General features: G+C 36.8%; 1 protein-coding gene across 3 annotated transcripts in view; it reads left to right on the forward strand.

Annotated features, from left to right (window-relative positions):
* The window catches only part of NEK7 (NIMA related kinase 7), a 77,570-nt gene that overhangs the window by 38,484 nt on the left and 15,368 nt on the right, over positions 1-23,718 (forward strand). For 2 of the 3 annotated variants that reach the window (XM_054833623.1, XM_054833624.1), the window contains exons 6-8: positions 8,955-9,063; positions 11,355-11,462; positions 19,454-19,548. In XM_054833623.1, the coding sequence (XP_054689598.1) occupies positions 8,955-9,063; positions 11,355-11,462; positions 19,454-19,548 (312 nt within the window). The remainder of the gene's footprint in view (positions 1-8,954; positions 9,064-11,354; positions 11,463-19,453; positions 19,549-23,718) is intronic. The other variant, XM_054833625.1, reaches the window with a different exon arrangement.

The following is a 23,718-nucleotide window of genomic DNA, read 5'->3' on the forward strand; positions in this document are numbered from 1 at the left end:
TAAGAGTATTGGGGGAAGATTGGGAAACTCTAAAATGGGAGTCCCAATACTGGGTGTGAGCACAGTGAGGTGAGAGAAGAGCTAGTGTGTTGCCAGAGAACAGGACAGACTGGGCAAGGATCCTAGAGACAAATGGACTGGCTGCCAGTGGGGGGAGAACCTGAAAGGGCTAACTCAGATTGGCTGGGAACAGGATGTGATTGTGTAAATGGAGAAAATGGGATGAAGTGACAGAAGTGGGGAAGGGCCGGGTCTGGGCTGAGGGGCAGAGAAAGAGACAGGTTGTGTAGAAATACAGATCAAATGCAGGGGAACACAAAGAAGAGCCTGTCCTGTAGTGTACTGCCACATAGTGTGGGATGGGTCTCAAGGTTCAGGAGTGGTGGTGTTCTGCTGCTGCCAGCAAATGTAAATGAAGTCCACTGGCAGTAGCCGTCTGTTACCTGCTGAAGGATGATACTCTGTTGTACAAGTTACTTGGCCAGCTGCAATACCACCTGTGGCTGTAAAAGTGCCAACTCTGGTAAGCTGTGCATAGCAGTATGATAGAGAGCCTGCATTTCTGTAGTTATTTTCATGCTTTTTCGAATCTAGGGAATTGCTTATAACCTAAGGCAGCAACACTGAATCTGCAAAATCAAGCATTCAAAGGCTAGAAAAATCCTACAATTGAATATCTTACACTCCAGCAAATTACAGGTTTATTTCTTCTTTGAAGAACCGTCGCTCTATTCAGTGTTAAAGTAGCAGCTACTTTGGGTAGGAATCATGGTGGTACAGTACACCGACCGCCATTTGTTGCATCTGTGCTGCCTTTGCTGCAGTGGTTGTTTTCAAGGCAGGAAATTCAAGAAAAACAAATGTTTCATGGTTAATACAATTGAATGCTTTTCCAAAGACCATCTTTTCTTACTGTCTCTGGTACTGTTCCTAAGGGATACTGTATAAACCACTATTTTTTGGTGGGAATCGTCATTGCTTATTCTGTATTTCTGATAACCAGGGTAAAACTTTGGGGTTTGATTTGTAGAAGTATTGAGCATTCACAGCTTTATCTGTTCTGAGTGGAAACTGTACTTTGAAGATGAACTGTTTCATAAAGCTAAGTATGTTGAAAAGGAGGTGCTTAAATTGGTGCTAGAATTAATTAACACTTTTGATCTTAATTCTTTGCCCCCATTCTAATCTGTAAAATGGGGATATTGCTACCTCAGCATTTCTAAGGCCATTTGTGGAGAATAAACTTCACAGAGTTTATTTTATTAATTTGATATTCCAGTGATTCATGCCAGGAAGCTGTACACCTCCCTGAAACTTGTAATTAATAATAGGTTTTGAATAGTGTATAATAAATAAAGCCTAGAGACATTTTCAGACTGCTCATCAGCTGAGTGTCACGAATGAATGAGAAAAGGGTCTTTTGACATAAAGAAAGAAAACAGAACTGAAAACTGTGCGCGTGCACACACTCTCTCAAGGGGGAGAAATTATGGTGGCTTTAATTCTGAGATTTTTCCTGTACATACATTTACATCCAAATATTTGACATCATGACTGTGGAAAAAGTATTTTTAAAATAGTATTTTGTGCATGTTTATGTATTTTCTTTTCATTATACTGATTTTATCGTGGTCTATAAATGCAAATGTTAAAATGCAGAATCTGGGTCTTTTGGTTTTCAGCAGTATATGTCTCTTGTGCTTTTTTTTTTTCCCCCCATGACTGCTAGATTTAATTTGAAGAACAAAAAACCCCACTACCCTACCCCCCCACCAATCCTCCTGACTCATACTCTTTTTGTTTAGCGTATGGTTATGTTTTATAATATAGAACAGTTTGGCGCCTTGCCGAAGCTATGTAATTGATAAACGTTAAAGGCTTCAACATATTTTTTCTCATTTTTTCACATTCCGCATCACCTTTACTCTTAGCTTTTTTTGTGTGTTTGTTTTTTAAAAGACTTGAAAAAGTGTAGCTTGAAGAAACATGTAATATGTTAAGATACTGTAATACAGTATGTGCTAATTACAGATCATTATTTTTATGTGCCTTTTTCTAAAGGAGAAATCTGGGGCTTTGAACTAATCAGGCTAATTTTTGCCACTAACCTTTTTTTTAAAGCTACTAAAATTCTTTATCTTAAACTGCCCCCCCCCCCCCCCCCCCCCAAAAAAAATAGGGCATCCTTATTCAGCTTTGTGTATATATATGCTAGCTATGTAGCAGGTAAAAAAGGGGAGCTGGATGTTCTCAGGGGAAACAGCCACTCTGTGGATGGAGCTGTGAAGTCCTAAATGGAAAAGCAAAGGCACAGAGCCCTGCCAAGGTAGGAGAGCCAGTTCTGGTAAGATTTTCCTCACCATATATGTGTGTTATTTGGGTGCCTGACAGGTGCTTGACTGTCACCTTTGCTCTCAACTACAGGTAACCAGGACGAGAGCAGTGGTAGCAGGTTATAACGTGCAAGTTGCGTATCTGTGCTGGCGGAAGGAAAGCTGCAGTTTATAACCAGTGGGGTAATTGGGCTGGGTAATTGCCAGGCAGCCTTGTTAGTTTTCCTGTGAATCAGACATTGTCTGTGTCTGCCACTGGAACAATAAGAACAAGCGGGCAGATTTTCTGCTACAATAATTAGACTACCAACCCTGTTTTGTCTTGTAGACGGTCCCCTTCACAGGCATCACACCTGAAGCTATCCTGTAAGCTGACTTGCTGGACTTGCCAGGAGAGTAACTGTGTCAGTCCGCTATGACAAGTTAACTTGCTGTTAAACTTCATTTAACCCTTACATAAGCTGTTCAAATAGCTCTAACTGGGGCAGAAATGCCTGCAGTATTTCATCTCTACCTTTGCCCACTGGTGCTAGAATTGTCTGGCTCCACGAGCCTTTAAAGAGCAGGAAGAAGTGAAAGATTTTAATAAATAATAGTTCTGGGTGCTTTTCTTGTTTGAAATGTCTTGCAAACAATGCTTGGAGATTATTTTTAGTTTTTCACATGGTCGTTTTTGAAAAATATGCAGTGTCAGTGTTTGTGCTGTATAAATAACTTGCTGAGAATGAAGAGAGAAGATTTTGAATTTATCTGCCTTATACGTAGTAAAAAGAAAAAAAATTAAGATGGTAGCCTCTGTATTTACTGTGTCGTGCTATTGCTTTTTATTAGGAAGTAGAGTTAATGATTCAAGCACGAGTTTCACCTCTTCATGCTGTACCAGTTTTCCCAAGGGGATTTATTGGAGAGAGATGCATGTAAACAAATACTGTAGAATTTAAACATGTGGCTGTGTGTTTTAAGAAGCCCCGCTCAGCGGTAACAGCAGAGACAATGAAAATGATGCAGTATTGGTGATCTTTGTCTCTGAACACCGTACGTTCTTGCTTTTTTTGCATGAGCAAAAATGTTAGGTGGAACAGAGTGACTGTAGGTGGACTACTCAAGAAGGAAAAATGAAATTAATCCTGGCAAAGGCAGTTGGGTAGAAATATATATGTATATAAAGTGACTTTGTTCAGAGCTTTTTAAGGGATCTGAGTTTAATCAGGAATCTTATTAATAGTCATTAATAGATTACTAGCTTGAAAGAATATATACTAAAAATGGAAAATACGACAATATTGACTTGCATTTTTCTTACAAGGTTTTCTATTTCTTGTAAGTAGATGTCTCTATTTTGATTGTGTGTGAAAGAAGACTGTGCTTGAGAAGATGTTTCTTCTCAATTCTGTGATGTGCTTGTGGCAGGGTTTTGATTTCTTTTAGGAAAGACCATAGTTTGTTTCCACTAATTTAGTCTTCTGATGCTGGTAGGTGCTTCTATTAGTACGATTATTTTGTCTTTATTTTTCGTACTGTGCTTTAGTCTTTTGTTGCTATTGATTAAATAAAGTTACTTGTATACTAAGATCACTAATAGAAGATGATTGATTTTTTTTTAATGCAATTTTTTTGTGGATTCTGGGAGGGGAAAAAATGCATGTACGGCATCTTCAGTAACTGGAGATGTAAACAACTGTAAAGAAAAGTTGTAAATAATTAGGTGAATATTTTATTCGTTATTATTATTAGTTACTTTATTGGCCAGGTACTTGTTGTTTTCTGTGTCCAGTTGTTAGATGCCAAATAGTTTGGGTTTTTTGTATTTGTTATATTTTTACAACTAAGAGACAGCTGCTACTTTGAAATGTAGGCAGATTTGATGAATGAATCAGGATGTGGTGGAAAGTTCAACTTTTGTCCTGCACAGAAGGTAAGGGCAAGTGGCAGAAAACTGAACACGGTTGAAAGAGATGGGCAGCTGAATTCATGAAAGAACAGAGCCAGACAAAACTCCTGGGACACTGCTTTCCTACTAGAATTATATAGCCTTTTAAATAGAAAGTAAGCCTTATGTAGAAACTTCCTTTCTGTATACATGAGTCTCTGATCTTTACTCTGAACTGTAGAGGTGCTGAGGTCCGTCTTCACTGGTCTATCTTTTTGACCCTGCATGCCCTTGCCGGTTCTGGGTTGTTTCTGTTGCATTTAGAGTGAGAATTCTTACTCATGCTTCTGTAATTTCCTATTAGAGCTGCCTGACCTCCTCTTTCGTCACTCTGTTCTTTCTGCTAGTCCATATTAAAAAAGACTCCCAAAGAAACACAGACAGAAGTGACCAAGAACTTCATTACGTGCTACTCAGAAGTTCCTTGTAATAATCTTTTCTGCATCACTTTCCTCTTGAAGTTCAGATTTCTTCCCACAAGTATCCAGTTGTTGAATCACTGCATTCTGATAAGTCTATGCAATAAAATATAAAAAAACCTCCTTATATTTTTGTAAGCCAGAAGTGAAGTCATGAGAACAGATAGATGTGAATCAAGATCCTCATCAAAACATGAAAGAAAGGAAGAGGAATCTGTTCAAAGCAAGGAAATGATTCTCATTTTCATCTTACTTTTCCCCCCAATCCTGTCTTTCAGAAGGCAACTCTAGCCTAGAGCATGCACAGTGAAAAATTCAGGTATATGTTCTTGTGGGCTCATTCAACAGTTTCACAGACTTTTTTTTTAAATAATGACTGTGCAAAATTATTTAGATGATCAGTTTATCATCTCTCTGCAAGAGATGTTCATAAACCTCTTGCTTTCTATAGACCAATTTGCTGCTTAAATGCTCTTTTTTTTAATTAATCTTTATTTATTCCTGGTTTTTTTTTTTTCTGGTTCAGTGAGGTCTAAACCAGGCTAAATCACACTTTAAAATTCTCTGAGACACTAACGTCAGAACTGAACACTAATTTTTTTCCAAGCATTGTTATGGAGACGTAGGCAATCATATCTGAAATTTCTAATTGCATTGAAATCATCTATGCTTACTGTTCTTTACTCATCTGTAGGAAATCCTTAGTTTTCTCATAAAAGCCAAACATAGTCCTGCAAATTTCCTTTAAGAGTACTCTCCGAACTGTGCTTGTTAAGCCTACATAAGACCATTTGCTAATTGCTGTCACTTTTGCTTTTGGAATTTGACCTTTAAAGCATCATCTTTAAAAACTCAGTATAATATAATTCCATGCTTTTATATTTACTTTAAACTTTTTTTTTTCCTAGCTATCTTAATTTTTTTTTATGTCTCCAAGAAACTGAGTGGCATATGCTGTTTAGGTGTAGGGCAGCTATATTTAACTTTACTAGGATGGAAACGTTTGGAGAATATTTAATTTTTCTTTTAGTAATTCCTTAGAGAAAACCAAGAGAGTTCCATTTTCCCATAGCAAAACTGCTCAGTCATCCTGTAGAACAGGGCTGCAAAGACAAACTGGTGATACATAACTTGCCTACCTTAAAGCTCTTTAAGGCATTTGAATAACAAATTTATAACTGCAAAAATTTCCAGTTTCATTAAATGACTGAATTGCAGTTTTATCTGTACTGACACTGTGAAACCTCTTCAAAGTAGGTTTTTGTGATTCCATTCTCAAAGACAGAGATGGAAGTTTCATGGGATATGGCTTTTGAAACAAATAATTCTTTCTGGGAGACAGCTGCCTGAGCATGCCTGCTATTCTCTGTTTACATGATAAAACACTAGCTTGCAACACTGCCCCAGTTTTTAATGCACATGTACAAGTGGTTCCCTTTTTGCCCGGTTTCAACTATGTTGAGACTGATCTTTCACCTGAAACAGGATTATGTTTTTGTGTCACACCCTAGAAGGTCAGTCGTCTGAGGGCTCTCGGGCCTGTCCTTTGAGCCTCAGACAGGAGGAAGAAGCAGCAGCATAGTAAAATGTCGAAGATGGGAGTACTTTAGAAAGCTGTATGTCAGGCTATATTGCTTTGAGGTCAAATTTTGGCAGCTAATAGCAACTTGTATACGATGGGAGATAACTGTATTTATTTAATTTGATTACGTGGACCGTTGGATGCTTGAGACATTGCAGCACTAGACAGTGAATTAGTTTCAGTATTAACTGTTGTGGTGCTACTATGCTCTGCTGCAATAGAGGTTAAAAATGATTGGCATCGTGTCTTCTGCATTTTGGCTTCCTTGTAGGAAGGGGGCAAACCCCACAACCATTAGAACTGCATTTTGCATTGTGGACTATTCTAAAATGGAGGAGAGAGAAAAGGATCCTGCTTTGAATACAGTTAATATGTGCTATATGAATTTAATTATGCTGTTTGGCATAAAATAGGTTTGACCATGTTTTCCATCAACTTATGTTTCTTGTTAGAAGGTAAGGTTCTAAACAGGAATGGGATTCCTTTTCCTTATTGACTTTTCTCAGAATTAATACTGCCTGCTGGTCTGTTCCCTAGAAACATACAGCTTGTGTCAATAGCTAGTTGTGCAAAATCAACCTTTTTTGGTAGTGGAGGCTTTTCATCACTATTTTGGATATTGGTGGACAACAGCCCAAGAAAACATTGACAATATGTATTTTGATGGAAGAAGATAGTGTAATTAATGACTACAGAAAATAAGGTGAAAGATATTGGATTATTTTTAAACTTATGCAAGCAAAAATGATGCTTATTTCTTTGTTTAGTTTAAACATTGTTAGCAAATCTAGCCACTCTCTTCTGCATCCTCTTTAGATGTATAAATCCTACAGGGTTAGTAACATTACTGATGCTTTCAGGAAGAGAAGTTATTTATCATGCACAATTATTAATGCCTTCAGTAGAACGAGACTACGTCTTAAAATCTGCTGCTATATTGCATGCTTGCACTGTAAGAACTGAAGCTGATTTTGTAGTGTACAATCATCTACGGTGTTATAGCTGGCAAATGAATAAAATGTTAAAAGAATACTTGTACATAAATACTTTGGAAGTACACTGATGTATTTTAAGTACATCGGAATGGAAATCTGTAATAGAAAATCTTCCCATTTCAGACACTTTGTGAATGGTGTTTCATCACTAGTTATGCTTAGATTTGAGTTAAAATTATAATTTACAATGTTTAAATAAAGTACCTAGTTATAATTATGATAATTTTAGAATGCATTTTAAATCAAGGAACTAGGCTTTCATGTGCATATACTTACATGTATTGTGTATTTGTTTTTAAATGAAAAGAAACCTGGTCTCCATCTTCCTGTTGACATCAAACAATCCTCTGATATGCAAATCCAGCTATGGGGAGAACAGATACACAGGGTTTGTTTGGATGCAGTCCAAGATTGAGAGAAAATTATATTTAAAGAAGTAATTTATATGCTTTGCCTCATTTAAATGAAAATGCATTTTGAAAAAATCCCTATAACTAAAAACTTTTTGGTGAAATGTTATGATCCTTTGTATGAACGATGCATTTTGCTGTAGCTAGTTTAAAAACATCTTTCCCATACTCCTGCATGTCTCTGTAATGTGTAGATGCAGCTGTCACCTTCTCAGTGGCACACTTCAACATAGTATATGAAAATGTTTTTATTTTTCCAGAGTAATAAATGTTTGTTATATGAGCTTTCTTAGGGGGTGCATGAGTGTGAAGTGTGTGTTTGTGTACACATGCTATTAAAATACATGTAAGTACTTTGTTTTCCATCTAAAATTTTACTAGTATTAATCTTGTTCATGTATTTTCTTTGTGTGTTTAACTTTAAAAATCTGTCGAAATACAAATTCTTTAAAAAGAGACACTAAACGAGCACAAACTTTTCAATCTTAGATGCAAAATTTATAATGATCAAGCTTGCACATTTTAGCTTTGGCTGAATTCCAGGTTTTCAGTATGTATTTCTGGAGGACTGTGTTATTCTAGTCCCTGAATATAATACTTGAAGGAGATGTGTGTAGCAGAGCATAATTATGTTTCACATAAGCTTTAACAGGCCATTGAACTGTTACCAGTGATTGGTAATGGTTGTTTATACAGGATGGAAAAAGCAGGAGTTAGACCACTGTAAAATTGTCAGAAATCACAGCTCCTTTAGTCCCCTTTTATGTATTGTAGAAGTTTCTAAGACTAATCTGATGGCCTCTTCTTACATAATCTTAGTTTGTGATTGTGTCACTACTATTTTTTTTCTTCTGTTTAGAAAATTAGGATATAGAAATCAGTGTTGGTGTAAGGAAGTACTTAGTTTGGGAAGTTCTGTGGCACATATCTTTACATCTGACCTCTGTTTGTTCCGAGGCCACTTATTCTGTGCTAGAGTATTCTGACCACATTAATCCTGCACTAAGAACTGCTAAATACCATGTAAATCCTTCTTTGGGATAGCAGTTTTATTTCACTTATGTCATTTGTAGCTGTGTGTGTTGACTGATGTAAACACATACATTGATGATACATGTATTAATATTTAAGGGAAAAGCTTTCTATGCCAAGAAATTTTATTAAACCTTTATCATTAGGTTGTAAGCCTCTTGTATTGGTTTTTAAATAAAGGATTTTCTTTTCCAGTCATTTAATGCAAGTTTTAAATTTTAATGTTCAGTGTCCATCCTTTTTTTTCTTTAAGCATTTTAAGAAACAGAAGAGGTTGATTCCTGAAAGAACAGTTTGGAAGTACTTTGTTCAGCTTTGCAGTGCCTTGGAACATATGCATTCTCGTCGTGTTATGCATCGAGGTAATACAGGATTGAAGATGATTTGGTCTTACTAAACCTTTTACTATGTGAGAATTAAGCTGGTTCAATGCAAATGACACCAAATAATGTCATAATGGAATCAATTTTTTATGTTTCTGTAATGTTTTGTAAGTAATGGAAAAGTGTGACAGAAGTTTGTGGTTGTATGTTTGTTGTGGTAGGCATTTGTTTGCAGCAATGGCTTGTGATACTGAGTTTCCAGAATAAGTGCTAGTTCTGTAAGTGATGGAGACCCTGCCACTGCTACTCCTCTGCTTGCTCAATTCATTTTGCTGGCTCTTGTTTTCTGTCCTGTTCTTATTCTTCTGTATTTGCCCATTGTCTCTCCCAAGTATTCTTACCTGCATTCTTGCACAGCTATCCATCCATTCTTTTCACCTCTTGCACCTTTTTTCTTACAAAAGTATTTGCCTCCTGCCAAGCCTTCTGGTGATGTATAAGCCCTTCTCCCACTCCCTTATCTACTGGATTATGTGCAGCCATGAGCATTTTCTACCCTTCACTGCTCCTTTCCACTATTTCCAATCTCTGTGTCAAGTACTGTGTCCCAACAGCCCTTGTAGTTGGCAGCTATCCCTGTCAGGTACTAAATCTCTTTTACCCATTTTAAACCTCTGTACTGCTGTCTCTGTGTGTTGTCTTCATTTTACCTTGTAACTCTGAGTCAAAGAAAACAGATCGTTGTATTGCTGCTTCTCAGATGTACAATTTTTTTTGCCTTGGAAATCCCTCTGGCTATGAGTTGCAAGTTGTATATGGGCTGTCTCTCTGGGTTCAGGTGAAATTACATGTCTTAGGTTGGTGGCTTCCTTCTGCTGGGATGCAAATAGTTGCCTGAGAGCAGAAGTCCCTCGATCTCTGCTGAGCTCTGTCATTTGCAGCTAGAGATGTTGCACCCTTCAGCAGATCAACTCGGATGCCCCTGCAAATGGCTTTCCCTTGTGATTCTCTTTTTCTTTTCCTTTATGCATTTGTACAGATACCTGCAAGTGCAAAGTATACAGAGAAGGACATAAAATTACAGATTCTTTCCAAAGGGTATAGGTATCTTCCTTTAATGCTTTTATGACTAAACAAGTTTATTTCAGTATGTTTTAGCTCAAAACCAAAATGAGTTTAAGTTTGTTAAACTGAAATACTACCCTCAAAGCTTCTGGCAAACCTATGGCAAATCAAATGATTCCATGGTTACACACCAAAACCAATGACAATTAAAGCTATTTTTAAGTTGAGCTGATATCTGTGTTGGATTGTTACACAAAGGGTGATCCAAACTGCTGAAAACTAGGTCAGATAGCAGCATAACATAATTGTGCCTGTCGTCTTCTCTAAAGCTTGTAAGGTTTTGTAACTTATTGGAAACCTGAAAGTGCTGGTGTTTGAAGGGTAATAACCATTCCTTTGACTGTACCTGTATCTTATGCAAACTGTAATCCCCTCTTATTAAAGTGATTTTCTTTAAGTTTAGAGCCACAGTGCATTGCTCTTGAGCAGAGTAAGAGCTAAGCACGCTTGCCAAACAAATACCAGGTCAGTTTATTTAGAAGACTAACAGGATAGATACCTTGTTAAAAAAGTAAAATAAAAATCTTTGCTATTGTCTCTAAAGGATTGAATTAAAACTTAAACTGAATATTACATGTGAGAAATAATTGTCTGGGGTATACATCATTATTTTTCTTTGTTTCTACTTGATTAGCCCAATTCTGTTGATGAGTTCAAATAACCATTCTCCTGAGTAAAACTTACTACTTTTTTTTAAATGCCTGCTATTAAAGAGAATCAGATACCTATTTCAAATAATAATATTATGCCACTGTAGGTAATGTAATCAGCAAGTGATGAAAAATCTGTTTTACAGTTCTTGAAAACATTTTTTTTGTCTAATACTTGAGACATAGTGAGAGGTTTTCTAGTTCTAATGGAAGTCCTTATATGTAGCTTGTATAAAGTAGTAACGAACTCCCTGTATGTGCTTCTTTGGGGGTGTGTGTGTAGGGGGTTTGTTTTGGTTTTTGTTGTTTGTTGCTTTTTTAAAATACTTTCCATGGCTCTCTAATTTTTTGCTTGAGTGATGTTTGTACTATTAAAATAGTTAATTTGAAATTCTGAATCCCAGACTTACTCTTTTGGAACAGCACAGTCAAATTTTGTTAATATTAGCCGTAAGTAAAAGCTTCTTTCAATCTATTATTAATAGAGAAGTAGCTTTTCATGGAACCTCATTGTGACTGTTAGATTTCTTTTTTTTCCCCTCTTTTTTTCCCCAGATATAAAGCCAGCTAATGTGTTCATTACAGCTACAGGGGTAGTAAAGCTTGGAGACCTTGGACTTGGTCGATTTTTCAGCTCCAAAACCACAGCTGCACATTCTTTAGGTAAGCTTTCTCTGAGGGAAAGGTGTTGGGGAGATGGATTTTTTTACACGGTGGAAAAACTGTATCCACTTAGGAGGAGGAAGAAAAGGATTAGGTCCAGCTAAAGCTTTTCTTAAATAATAATAGTAAAAAATTAAATGGTCAGCACCATGGACAAAACCAGAAAAGCTGTAACACTCAGGTGTCACTTTCAGCACTATATAGCTCATGGGTTTTGTTATTGTGTGTGTGGGTGTGTGCCTTTGTTTGAATCATTTAATGTACGTTCCTGGCTTAAAACAGGTCTTCATGACAGTTGTGTTTTCTAGAAATGCTAGGAAAAAAGATGATCAATAATACGGATGCTTTTTAAAAAAAAAAATCATTTGAACTTTAATCAGTGTTGGAAAGAATCTGGTAATTCTATGTGCCTGTGTGGGTAGCATTGATGACATGCTGGTTATATGCTTTGAAAGGGCTAACAGAGGAGCTTCCCTGTTTTAAGGTGGAGTTTCTCAGTATAAGCTAAGTAAGTCAAGGAGTGATCAGAATTAGGCTTTTTTGAACCATAAAGACTTAAAAACAAAACAAAACCCCCCCCCACACCTCCAAAACAAACAACAAAAATCCCAGAAAACTTATTTTTATAAGAATAGAAAAAAAACCTTTCTGAAATGCCCAATTTGTTCTCTGCTCATACATTAAAAATAACATTGTATTATTTTTTCAAATGAAATTTTCATATAACTTGCATCTTTTTGAGTAGCATGTGGAGACTACGATGATTAAGAAGCCTTTAAAGAAGAAAAAGTAAAAATTTGGCAAATAAGTTTAAATGTAGGGAATGGACAAATGTCAGAATCTAAGAGGATGTCTCTAAAAGAGAAAAGCCTTGTAAATAGAGCATCTGCTTTAAAGAGAAATGTAAGAATTAGTGTTTATAGTATGATTATGTAGGCTTCTTTAGTTAAGCAAAAAATTTCTTTTCCCCTGCTGAAGTGGCTGCATTTAGTGGTTGGCAAATTCAAGCTTCTTCATTGACTGCAAAGGGTGTGCAATGAACTTTTAGACCCCTCAAGAGCTGGACCATTGGTGGCAGCATCCAGAATTGTCTCCTGTTCCTTGTAAAGGGTATTGAGGCAGGCAGAGCACCTTACTGATACTTGAATATAGATAGGTAAAATAAATTCAAATGCTGCTCAGTGAGAATTTTTAACAAATAGCAGTGATAATTCTGTAATTAGGCATTTGGACATTTTTATATGTTTGACAAGAGTGCGTGATAAGGAAGATAATATCTAAGAAAGCCAAGAATGGTTAAGTAATACTGATGATCCCTATCTTAGGGCTGTGGGAGGACGCACACAGAGTTGTATTTCCTCAGATGCTGACGTTTCTAATTAGACTGTGAAATATCAGACTTCTTGGATTAAATTATGCCATATTTATCTTCATATCTTAATTTAACTTTACTAAGATAGTCCTGATTATCAGTAAGGTGGGGAAGAAGAGAGGATTGATGTTCAGCATGTTTGTACCACATTTGAGGCGTGGGCAATACTTGTGTAAACAGCCAAGAAACCCCCTATTTTAGAAAGGAAATTTTTGATGTGATCCTTACTTACCTGTCTTCCAGAAAGCCTTTGGTCACTCTTTTGTGCCTTCCTGGTGTTATCCTGTTTGGTGCATACTGATACTGGTATAGTCAAAACCATGAGTAACTCCTGAGATCTTAATAGGACTGAGGTGAAACTCAGACACAGATGTGCAATCTTGCATTATTAAAAAAGAGAGAAAGAGGCAGAGGGAAAGCAACGAGACCAGACTGGAAATGTGCTTGGGCTCCATGTCAAAATTCAGAATTACCTCCAAAGACCTGATACTAGTTCATGGCACAGTGCTGCTGTTGATGCTGCCATCGGAGCCCAGTGGCTGTCTCTGGCAGCACGGTGGAGATCTTGTTTGTCATAGTTGGGTCCTGCAAATGGAAGGATGTAAATGAGCAGTGTGAAGAGGGAGCTGCTCCTGGACTGTATTTGCAGGAAGCTGTAAATCCTGATCTGTGGGCAGGAGCGCACAAAGAAGGCAAAAGTCAGTTGTGAGGGCAGGAGAACTAGACTAGTGTTCTGATGCAGAAGTCAGGAAGTTAAAGAGGAACAAACTGCTTCAACCCTGGGTTATTTTGGCTCGTTGCAGGGGAATGGTTGCAAAGGGACTGAAGACTGAGCTAGAGTTAAAAACAATGTAAAACCCCCAAGCCCTTTAAAGCTCCTATCTTACAAATACAAGCCATCCAGAGAGTGGGGGGACAGGGGGATGGAAGCTTTGTTTCTAAGGTCGGGTGCTGTGTCTTGGTAGAGGAGCTGTTATTTTTTTTTCTTTTTCCCCTATCTCCTTTTCTCCCATTTCCCTCTTAATTAAGATCTAATGTCAGAATTCAGCCTAGGAAAAAGGTTTTGTTCAGCTGTTAACTTAGGCTACAGTGGAGACAGTGACACTCTGATTTATCCTGTCACTAGCAGAGACCTTTTTTGAAATTAATTTCTCGTGCAGCTTCTGATGCTGTTTTTCCTGAAATTTCTTTCAAAGAGGTATCTTTTTATGATTCCATAAACCTTTGGTTCACAAAACCCAGTGAATTACAAACATATTGTGTGTAGCAATTTATACTTGTTTACAGGCTTTATAAAAATTTCAGTAGCAAACTAGATTCAGGCTTTCAGAGATAAAGTAATGTACTAAAATTTTCATTAGCTACAGCTTCTAACTGCTAATTATGAATAATACTGATTTAATTAGGAGACTTGTTGATGGTCCATTTGAAACAAATGAAAATACTGCCACAGACAGGGTTTGTTAATGTTCTTAACTCTTAACAGCCTTATCAAAACAGTAGCATTTTCTTTTGTTGCATGTATATATCTTTTTGAAAATAGAAAATCTTTCTTCCAAAAATGCAAAGGAAATGAAGGTGTTTGATATTCTTGATTTGATACAAACTTGAAAAAATTTCTTGGTTTCAGAAGACTTTATATTAGAAAGGGGAAGATGATCCAAGAAAGGTTTCTGGTTCTATTCCCTATGACTGTGTGTGTTAAAGTGGTTGTTATTGTTTTAATGGCCGAATGCCAGGCCTTACGCTCTTTGAAATGGCAGTTCTGAGGTCAGCTCTTGGAGATGTGCATTTTTTAAAATCTTTGTTAGCAATTCAGTGGATTTAAGGGTAGTCCTTATTTTACTATTTCAATTCCAAATTTAAAAAAAAAAAAAAATCAGTTCTCCAGTGTGGTTGTGCTAGAGGACTGCATAGTATGTTGGCCAGGCGGACACTGCTGCCATGATGTGAATACCTTCTTGCAGGGCAAAGGAGCAGACCTGCAATCTTCTTGAAATGCTTGAAAGCAAAGGATCATCTGTATTGAATTCTGGTGTGTCTTCTGTGGTTTGACAACTTCTGTCACTTCCATGGTACCTCTGTCCCCAGCAGAGAGCTACGATATAAGGGATTTGACTATAAACTCATGCAGGTTGTGGGAATGAAATACCTTGTAAAAATGTGTGCAGATACTCTCCTTCCCTTTTACATATGGATCTCTAACCCCGCAGAAGATTCAAAGCCAGTGCTGAGGTGGTGGTATGCAGCACTGTTTTGCTGTGAATAGAATAAGCTCCACTTTCATACTCTCAACTAAACTGATCTGAGAACCTGCACCCTCAGTGTACGGTAAGGCTAACAGGGAAGTCTGCAGCTGATTCATCACAGTCATCAGAGAAGCAGTATTAAAACAGCTCTTATTTTATCTACAAAACCCTGAGATCTCTTACAGTAGTTTGAAAGCTGAAGAGAAATTACTGTGCTGTTACAATGCTACATTACAAAATAACCAAGATATTGATAGATTCATTTCTGCAGTTAGACTATTTGCATTAGGTAGGCTAGGTTGTAGAATTACTTTGAATAAGTGCAGTATATTAGGTCCCGTATCTGTGGTTGAAGACAAGCCTATGAATTAGAAATCTCCTACACCTACATTAAAATAAGTAAAAATTGTTATTGCAAATTTGTTGTGTCAGTGGTTGGTTACCCTCACTGTCCCAGAACTGCAGCTTATTTGTAACTTAGTTTGTCTATCTTCAGCAGCAACCATTCATCTCATTAAGCACTTGCATGTTGTGTTGAACTCTGTATTGTAAAAATTCCTGTGATCTCACAGATGTTAAGTCATTCACAAACCGTAGCTTTTGACTACTTAAATTGGGCCTTTTTTTTGAACTGAATTGGAATTCTTTTAATTGAATTTGGAATTCTTTGAAAATCAGAAGAGTTACTAAAGTGATTTTAACCCCCTTCCTGAACTTCATAGTTACATATTCCAATGCATGGAATGCCAGTAATAATTATACAGTCTTTTTAAAACTAGTCTATTAAACACATTCTGAATCAGCTGTTACATTTTTTGTATAAGTAGTATTAACATTTACTGGGCAGATTTTTCTCCTAGCTTAAAAATGCTTGACAGTACTTAGTGCTAGTTACTGTATTTCATTCCTCAATGTATTGTCAGTTTTTGAATGAACACACTCTCCTTTTTACCTCAGCTGCAGTGTGAGTTATGTATTTATGCAGGTAATAAGATGGACTGTTTATATCATAACTCACTTCATAATAGTTTCTTTGCCTCTGATCCTTCAGATCCAGCTTCCTGCCCCTTAATAACACTATTGCCATTATGTCCATTGCTTCTCGCAGTAGCAGAAAGCTTGCATAAAGAAACCACACTTTCTGGATCTGCGGCATCTTTAAAGGGAGGGAGCTCCACATCAGCAGCAGATTCTGAGGAAGCAGTTTATTTGGTCCAGGCCTTTTTCAAGGAGATTACTGTTCAGACCTGCAGGTTATCAGAGATGTGCAAATGCAGTGAACAGAATGCTAAAGTTAAACATTTTTGTTCTTTAAAAAACTAAGCACTTTAATGTGTTGCATCCTTGTCTTCTATTATCCCACTTCCGTGTCTTCAGCTGAGTAAAGTCAGTCACTTGTCTTTATAGTATTGTGATGCTGTATCTCACTTAACAGAGAAAATAATGATCCAGGAAGGAAACATAACTTGTAATTACATCTGGTAGTAGCTTGCCAGCAGTACAGTGCTACTTACCGAGATTGCTCACCGTTTTAAAGAATCGTTGCGATGCCTTCAGTAGTTCCTGAATGTCAGAATAATGAATCTTTTGTCATGTTCTGTTAAAAACAGTTTACAAGTAGTAATGATGTCTAGATCTTCAGGTTGTTTTTGTGATTCAATGAGTACCATGACTGTAATTTCAGTTCCTTTCACTTGTTGGTCATCAGGGGCTTCAGGCTGTATTGCAGTTAAGGTGTTACACTAGGCTAAACGCTGTAAAATGATAGCATTTGTTCTTCCTTTTCACTATCATCAATCTTTCACAGTCATATCAGACCCCAGAGCTACTGGTTAAAATTACCTTTGCTTTTGGTAAACTATGAACCTTCAAACCTCTGTGTTTTCAGCTGCCCCCTGTGGATTCTGTGAAGCCTCTTTCTGGCACATTACTCACTGCCAGCTACTTGCATGATGTCTCAGAGCAGCAAAGGCAGTGCTGCTGGAACCAGCTAAGAACCAGATTACTATTAAGCTTTTTTTTTTCATTGTTAGGTGATTTCTGCCAACAAAGCATCAGAATATATTAAACCAGTGTATTAATTAATAGATGCAAAATACAGCTGAAAGTTTTCAGAGGTGTCCAAGCTCACAAGTCAGGGAGGAAGTACAGCAGTAAGGATAATAGAAATATGAAAGCTATGTCATGCCAACTGTTGTTTAATTACAGTTTCCAATTTTAAGACAGCTGTCATTGAACACCCACTAAAGTATTGCTGTTGATACATTAGAATAAGAGTTAATCTGGATATTCTGGTAGCTATTTTGGTGTTGCAGTCCACCCATCTGTGTGCCTGTCCTTTCACAGGGAAAAGACCATCCCTCTTGACCCTCTGTTGTGGGTGAATATGAACATTGTTTTGAGTTGCCTTTCCCCAGCCTTTCTCCTTTGAAGCTCTTGATCTTTCCTAGTCTGAGCTCAGAGCTGCAGCAGTTCCTCAGCCCAGCACTGAGGGAGCCTCTGGGGAGAGCGACTGCAGTACCCTCTGCTTTCCTGGGGGCTGGAAGTCTCTCCCAAAACATTTAGGGGGCCACATTCATTGTAGGATGCAATATGGGACTTCTGTCCTTGCATATCTGTTAGAGAAGCACCTTCTCAGTTTATACTGGTTTGGAATACTGTTTTCAGTATCATTTGCCAAGGACATCAGGTGAAATGATGGGTTACCAGCAGCAGTGTCCTGACCTGGGATAAGGTGGTACTTGGTTTCCCAATCTGAGCTGGGCCTTTAAAGTAGGAAAGTTGTTTTTTTCCTGTTGTTTGTGGTTTTTTGGGTCTTTTTGATTGTTTTTTGAGGAGGTTATTTTTGTTGTCCCCCCTGCCTCCCAGCTTCCTCCTTAAGAGAATATGATGTGATGTAGTTTGAGACGTCAGCCTTTCTAAAAGATAGGGCACACTGTCAAAGCAAAACCCTTAACTTGTGGAAATTATGAGACTAAAATTATTAATCTGATTTAATTAAAACTGACTATTCAGATTTGGAATTAATTTTGTATTCACTATATCTCTGTTTCCGGTATTCATACAGAGATCAATTCTGAATAGATGAGGCTAATTCAGAAGTGCAGAAGTGATAATGACATCTTTATGTTAAATAAAATAGTGTGAGGTTTGTACTCTAATTTTTGTGGTTTGCAGCGAGAGTGCTGATTTTTATCTCTGGCTATGTTGCAAGGTGTTTAGTTTCAAAATAAAGCCAATTTATATTGAGGTGACAGAATTCAGTTGGTTTTCATCATCAGCATTCAGTGCTTAAGAAAATATCCCACACAAAATTGACGTGAAAATCTTCATAGATCTGTGACTCTCTTTGCTGTTAGGCAGTCGTTTTGGGGTATATAGGGAGAAAGTTCAGAGACAGTGCACCAAAATTGCCAGTACTGTTATTTTTCATAACTTCTCTTTTTTATTGATCTGTCACATATGAACCCATCACTCAGATACTTTTTTTTTAATGGCTTTTTTTACAGAGCTGAAACTTCTCGCAGAATTTCTGTCTTCCAAGTAACTTGTGACACAGGTGTGGGGAGATGTCCTGGAGCATCCAATGTAGATTTGCTCTGGGACAGTCCTAATAAATGCTACTTTTCAAGAACAGACATCTCCAGAGCCCTCAGCTCTGGGGCAGGATTAAGATAGGACAGGCACAGATCCGGGAGCTGAAAAGCCCTCACAGAGTCTAGTCCTGCTGCAGATGGCCGAGTCGCTCGTAGGAGCCTCGGCTTCTGCTGGGCGTGCAGGTTTTCCTGCTTTCCTCTCTGGGTAGCTGAAGATCCTGGATTTCAGCCTCAGTTTTAGTTTCAGATATTCAAACTAAATTGTGTTTATTAGTTTCAAAAGCAACCTTTTCAGATTTGTGTATTCTCAAAAGGGAAAACAAACAGCTCATGTAAAAGGAAAAAAAAAAAAAAAAAGCCATGGAAGAGAATTCCTGGCTGTTCTTATTTCCAGCCGCAGTGATAACAATTTGGAAAGGAGCAGGGATATGTTTGTGTGTGTGTGTGTGCATGTAGTATGTTCCCTTGGTTTTCTGCAGAAGAAAATAATTACTTCCGGGCTTCTTTAAAAGCAAAATTTGGAAGTATTCTACAACTGAATAATTCTGGTAATTGGATACCAATAGTGAAAAAAAACTGCATTGGATGAAGTAGATCTGTAGTTCGTGTGTATTTCTATCAAACTGAAGAGTCATAAGTATGAATTGAAATTATATGTGTAGCAAAATGAGAAATATAGAAGATGAAAAATGGTTTTTTCAGCCAGGAAAATTGTACTTTTACTACTATAACAACAGAAATTTACATTCAAAAATACTTGTGTATTTATTGCAGTTGGTACACCTTATTATATGTCTCCAGAGAGAATACACGAAAATGGTTACAACTTCAAATCTGACATCTGGTCTCTAGGCTGTCTGCTGTATGAGGTAATATTGATATATTGAGTGAACTTAACACTGTTGTGCTCCCCACCCATTGCTCCCCCCCCCACCCCAATGTATTAAGCACTGTGTTAGGATCAATTTCTATATTTTTGTTGTTTAGAAAAGTACATAGCATTGTGGAAAAGCTACTTTTCAGCTACTATATGTCTGTCTTTAATATTAGCAATGAGAACTCTTATGTAACTTCAGCATATGAAATTCTTTTATTTGTGTGTTACTCAAGACTTGCCTTTTACTGGGCTTGCTACAAAGATCTTACAGCAATTTGTTGAAGATTGGGCATAACTGAAGGATTATGAATAATGGCAAGCACATGTAAAATTCTTTTAGCTGTTTCAATGGCCTGTGCTGATTTTATGATTTTGGTGAATAAATGTATTGAGAAATAGTAGGACTGATGCAAGTATGCAACTAATGCTTTCAAAAACTGCAATATAGTTGTTTCAATGCAAGTAATATCTTTAGGTTTTTTTTTTTTAAATGTAAGTAAAACAATAAAAAAAGGGTTACTGTGTACTTATTATTACCAGTTTGGATTAACTTTCAGGATAATGACTTCTGCACAGACATATGTAATTTTTCAACTCTCTGTTTTCTTCCAATTGGTTAAACTATAATTATTTGTTAATTTTTTTATTACTATGGTCAAGACTGGTAGGTGACACAATTTTAAGTGATGTTATATTCTGAGAAAATAAAGGGCAAATTGAAATTGAGGTGCACAAAGGTGTGAAGAACAGGTAGGCTTCTAAGACAACTGTGTCTTCAAAGTTCTTTGCATATCATTTGTTGATCAAAAGACTAAACACTTGTGTTGAAGGATACTGGAAAAAATTTTCTCTCCATCTGCAATGGCAGTGAAGTCTTTTCTAGTTGTGTTCTAGGTAAAAGCTAATATACCCAACTCACTACCTGCAAGCCACCTGCCTCTGAGTCAGCAGAACTCATTTAACACCACTTCAACAGGATCAGCACCTCCTGTTATTTCAGGATTTTGTAGAAAACAGTGCCAGCCTGTTAAAGTTGTATGTTACTACTAGATGAATTGTCTCCAGTAATAGTAGTTTACTTACTATCACTAACATTTTGCTTTAAATATTAAAAGGGCAAATATACTATATGGCAGTTCTACAGAGTTTACAGATCTATGCGTAGCTGTTGCTACTAAATCTTTGGGACAGTTCACCGGGATGAAGGCCAGTACCTGATAGCAAGTATTTAGAAGTTTAAATCCTGAACTGAAACTTAATCCTGTATTGGGATTCCTTAGTACTGGCCATGGCAACCACCATCAATTTCAATGCTCCACTTTACATGCTTGCGCATGCAGGGGCCTAAAGATAGTATAAAGGTAGATGAGGATTTCTCAGTATTACTACTTCTCTTCCCCTCGTTGGTTTTCTTGAGGGTTTGTTTTTTTAATCTGGAAATAAACAAACAAAACCCTTGAATAACTAATTATTATATAAAATAAGCATGTTTTAATGCTATTTTTTCTTCTGTGTTATATGACACAAAATTGCTGGCTAGAAATCTATGGCACTTTTTAAAAGATTTTTTTTTTTTAGCTTGCTGCTTTGATACTGGTACAGTATATTAAACACCTATGTTAATATTTTTCTTTGGTAAATAATTTAAAAATAGCTAAATATCTTAATTCTATTGATTAGCTCAGCATCTTTAAATACTATATTTCTATTTATTTTAGAAGTTCTACCAGGATGGTATTTAAGTTGATATGGTATTATGTTCGGGTGTTTTTTCCTTACTATAAGAATAAAGTAATTATTGGGATACTTATTGTTAATATATTATAGAGGTATCATATATTAGTGTATGCCAGTGTCTTCAACTATAGCTTTTAATTTTTTTATAGGTGCATTTATCCCATTTAGTTAATTCTACAGCATACCAGATGTTTGTGGGGTTTTTATGGGGTGGTTTTTTTTTTTTTTTGCTTGGTCATTTGAAATTTTGGGTAGAGTAAACACAAAATATATGCTTATCATTTTTCTCTTTTTAAATAACCACTTTCAAATAATTTAAAAGTTCTTCAAGACATGGGAGGACTAAGGCACGGTATTTTGATTATCCGTGCAGTTTTGTGCTCAGTATCATTTTGCGATATGTCTATTGCCTGCATGTTAGCGTGTTTTATTACTTTGATTTCATGTTGATATGTGCTCTGGATTCTCTCCAGCTTAATTGAAGAAAAGCTGTGGCATGTTTCACTTCTCAGTAAATGTTTAATTGCTGCTAAACTCTTTTCAGTTATGTTTTAAGTTGAGACTAATTTGCTATAATGTTGTTTTTAAAAATTATTATTTCTAACCTATATTACAGTCTATTATTCAATGTGAACTCTGTGGCCAGTAAGATTTTTTTAAAAGTATATTTTAGTCTGATTTTTTTAGAGCCCCAGGTATTTCTGAAACCTCAAAAACACTACCACTGGAGTTTTAATTGATATGCAACAAAGTAGACTTTACTAATTAAAATCAAGATGCTGTGCTTTTGCTACATGGACCTTTACATGGAAAAGTAGGTTTTACACATTTCCTTTTATTGTTCAGCGTAGCAATTGCATCCTTACAGGGTTGTAGGTTGGTGGCTTACAGTTCAAAAAAAAAGGAAAAAAAAAAAAGAGAGAGAGAGAGCTGCCACCAGCCCCGAAGACAGACAGTGGGCTTTCGTCCCTCAGACACCCCCAGAATACTAATCAGGAAAGTCAGACCCTGGAGGTCAGGGAGCAAGTCAATCATTCTAGCGATCGTCTCAGTGTGGAGGATCAAATTAGCCTGAAAAATTCAGCTGCTGGGAGGAGAGGGCGAGCAGCTGTCAGGGGCAGCAGCGAGATGCACTAATGAACCAGATGAATAGTGCAAAAGCTTGAAAATAAAAACAGGACAGTTGACATTTTTCATCTGTCAAAGCAGGAGATGCATGAAAATATAGTATTCCTGTTTTAACTCCTTAGGGGACATTCAGAATTTTTTTAACACTCCGCAGCATTCAAACAAAAGTACTTCTTAATGAACACCTAGAGTACGAAAATGAGTAGCTGTGCATTTATTTAGAATTTCTGCATGCGTACAGATCCTGCAGTTGATTTTTCTTTCTTTTTTTCTTTTTCCTTCTTTTTGGTCTTTAGCTTGCATTTTTAACATTCTTTTTAAGGTAAGAGACAATGTCATGTAAATCCAAAAATTAACATTATTTTGATAATACAGTTACAGCATTTTTGGGAGGAGTGTAGGATGGAACTGTGGTATAGTGTCCTTTTTGGGAGCTTTAAAATTGTTTATTCTTACTCGAAGGTAATATGAAAAAGTACTGAACTACTTGAGACCATTTTTATTGGATATAAAGTGAATGTAAGAGAATTTTGGTAATTTTCTTCATGCGCTTTTCCCCCAGTGCTATCAGTGCTTAGACATGAAAGAGTTAAACTGCTATCTGGAAGACCACAAGACAGATGAGAGCCATTTTCAGCTTGTCCTGTCCCTGCTGAAGCTCACTGAGTAGCACAGCATGGACTAGCGTGTTTCACACACACTCTGCCTGTCTGGGGAATGTACACATTGTCCTTCCAAAATCAAACTTATTAGCACATGTAGAAAAGGGTGACTGACTTTGGGGCAGCACTGCACTCAAAGCAGCATTCGTGCTGCTGCGGTTCAAAGACTTAGAAGGCTTTGAACAGAATGGAGAGATTTTTTTAAATGAATTTTTAAATTTGTAATCCTGCTAACCATAGCATTTGTTTCCGCCGTAAATGTCAAGTTGTAACATTGTCTGGAAATAAAGCGTAGGTTTACTAATGCTGGTCTTAAGCTGATGATTTATTTAAGTGCTCTCCAACAGTTATTTTTGTATTACCATTGTAAATTATAGTCATGGGTGCCTGTTCTGCACTTCCGATGATGTTTTGGGATATATCTTTTTTTTTTTAAAGTATTTTCGAATAACATACTGAATTATGAAGTTTTTGGGTTTAGGGTTTTTTTTTAAGTATAGCTGTTATCTTTTAGTTTTCCTGCTTTAAAAAAATCACTTTATCGAACTCTAGTAATAGCTATAGAAGGTTACAAAATCTACTACTGTTACCCAGCATTTTCACCGTATATTATTGCTTTAGATCAGATAGTGTTT

This window comes from Grus americana, chromosome 8 (assembly GCF_028858705.1).
Source record: "Grus americana isolate bGruAme1 chromosome 8, bGruAme1.mat, whole genome shotgun sequence".
Taxonomy (NCBI): domain Eukaryota; kingdom Metazoa; phylum Chordata; class Aves; order Gruiformes; family Gruidae; genus Grus; species Grus americana.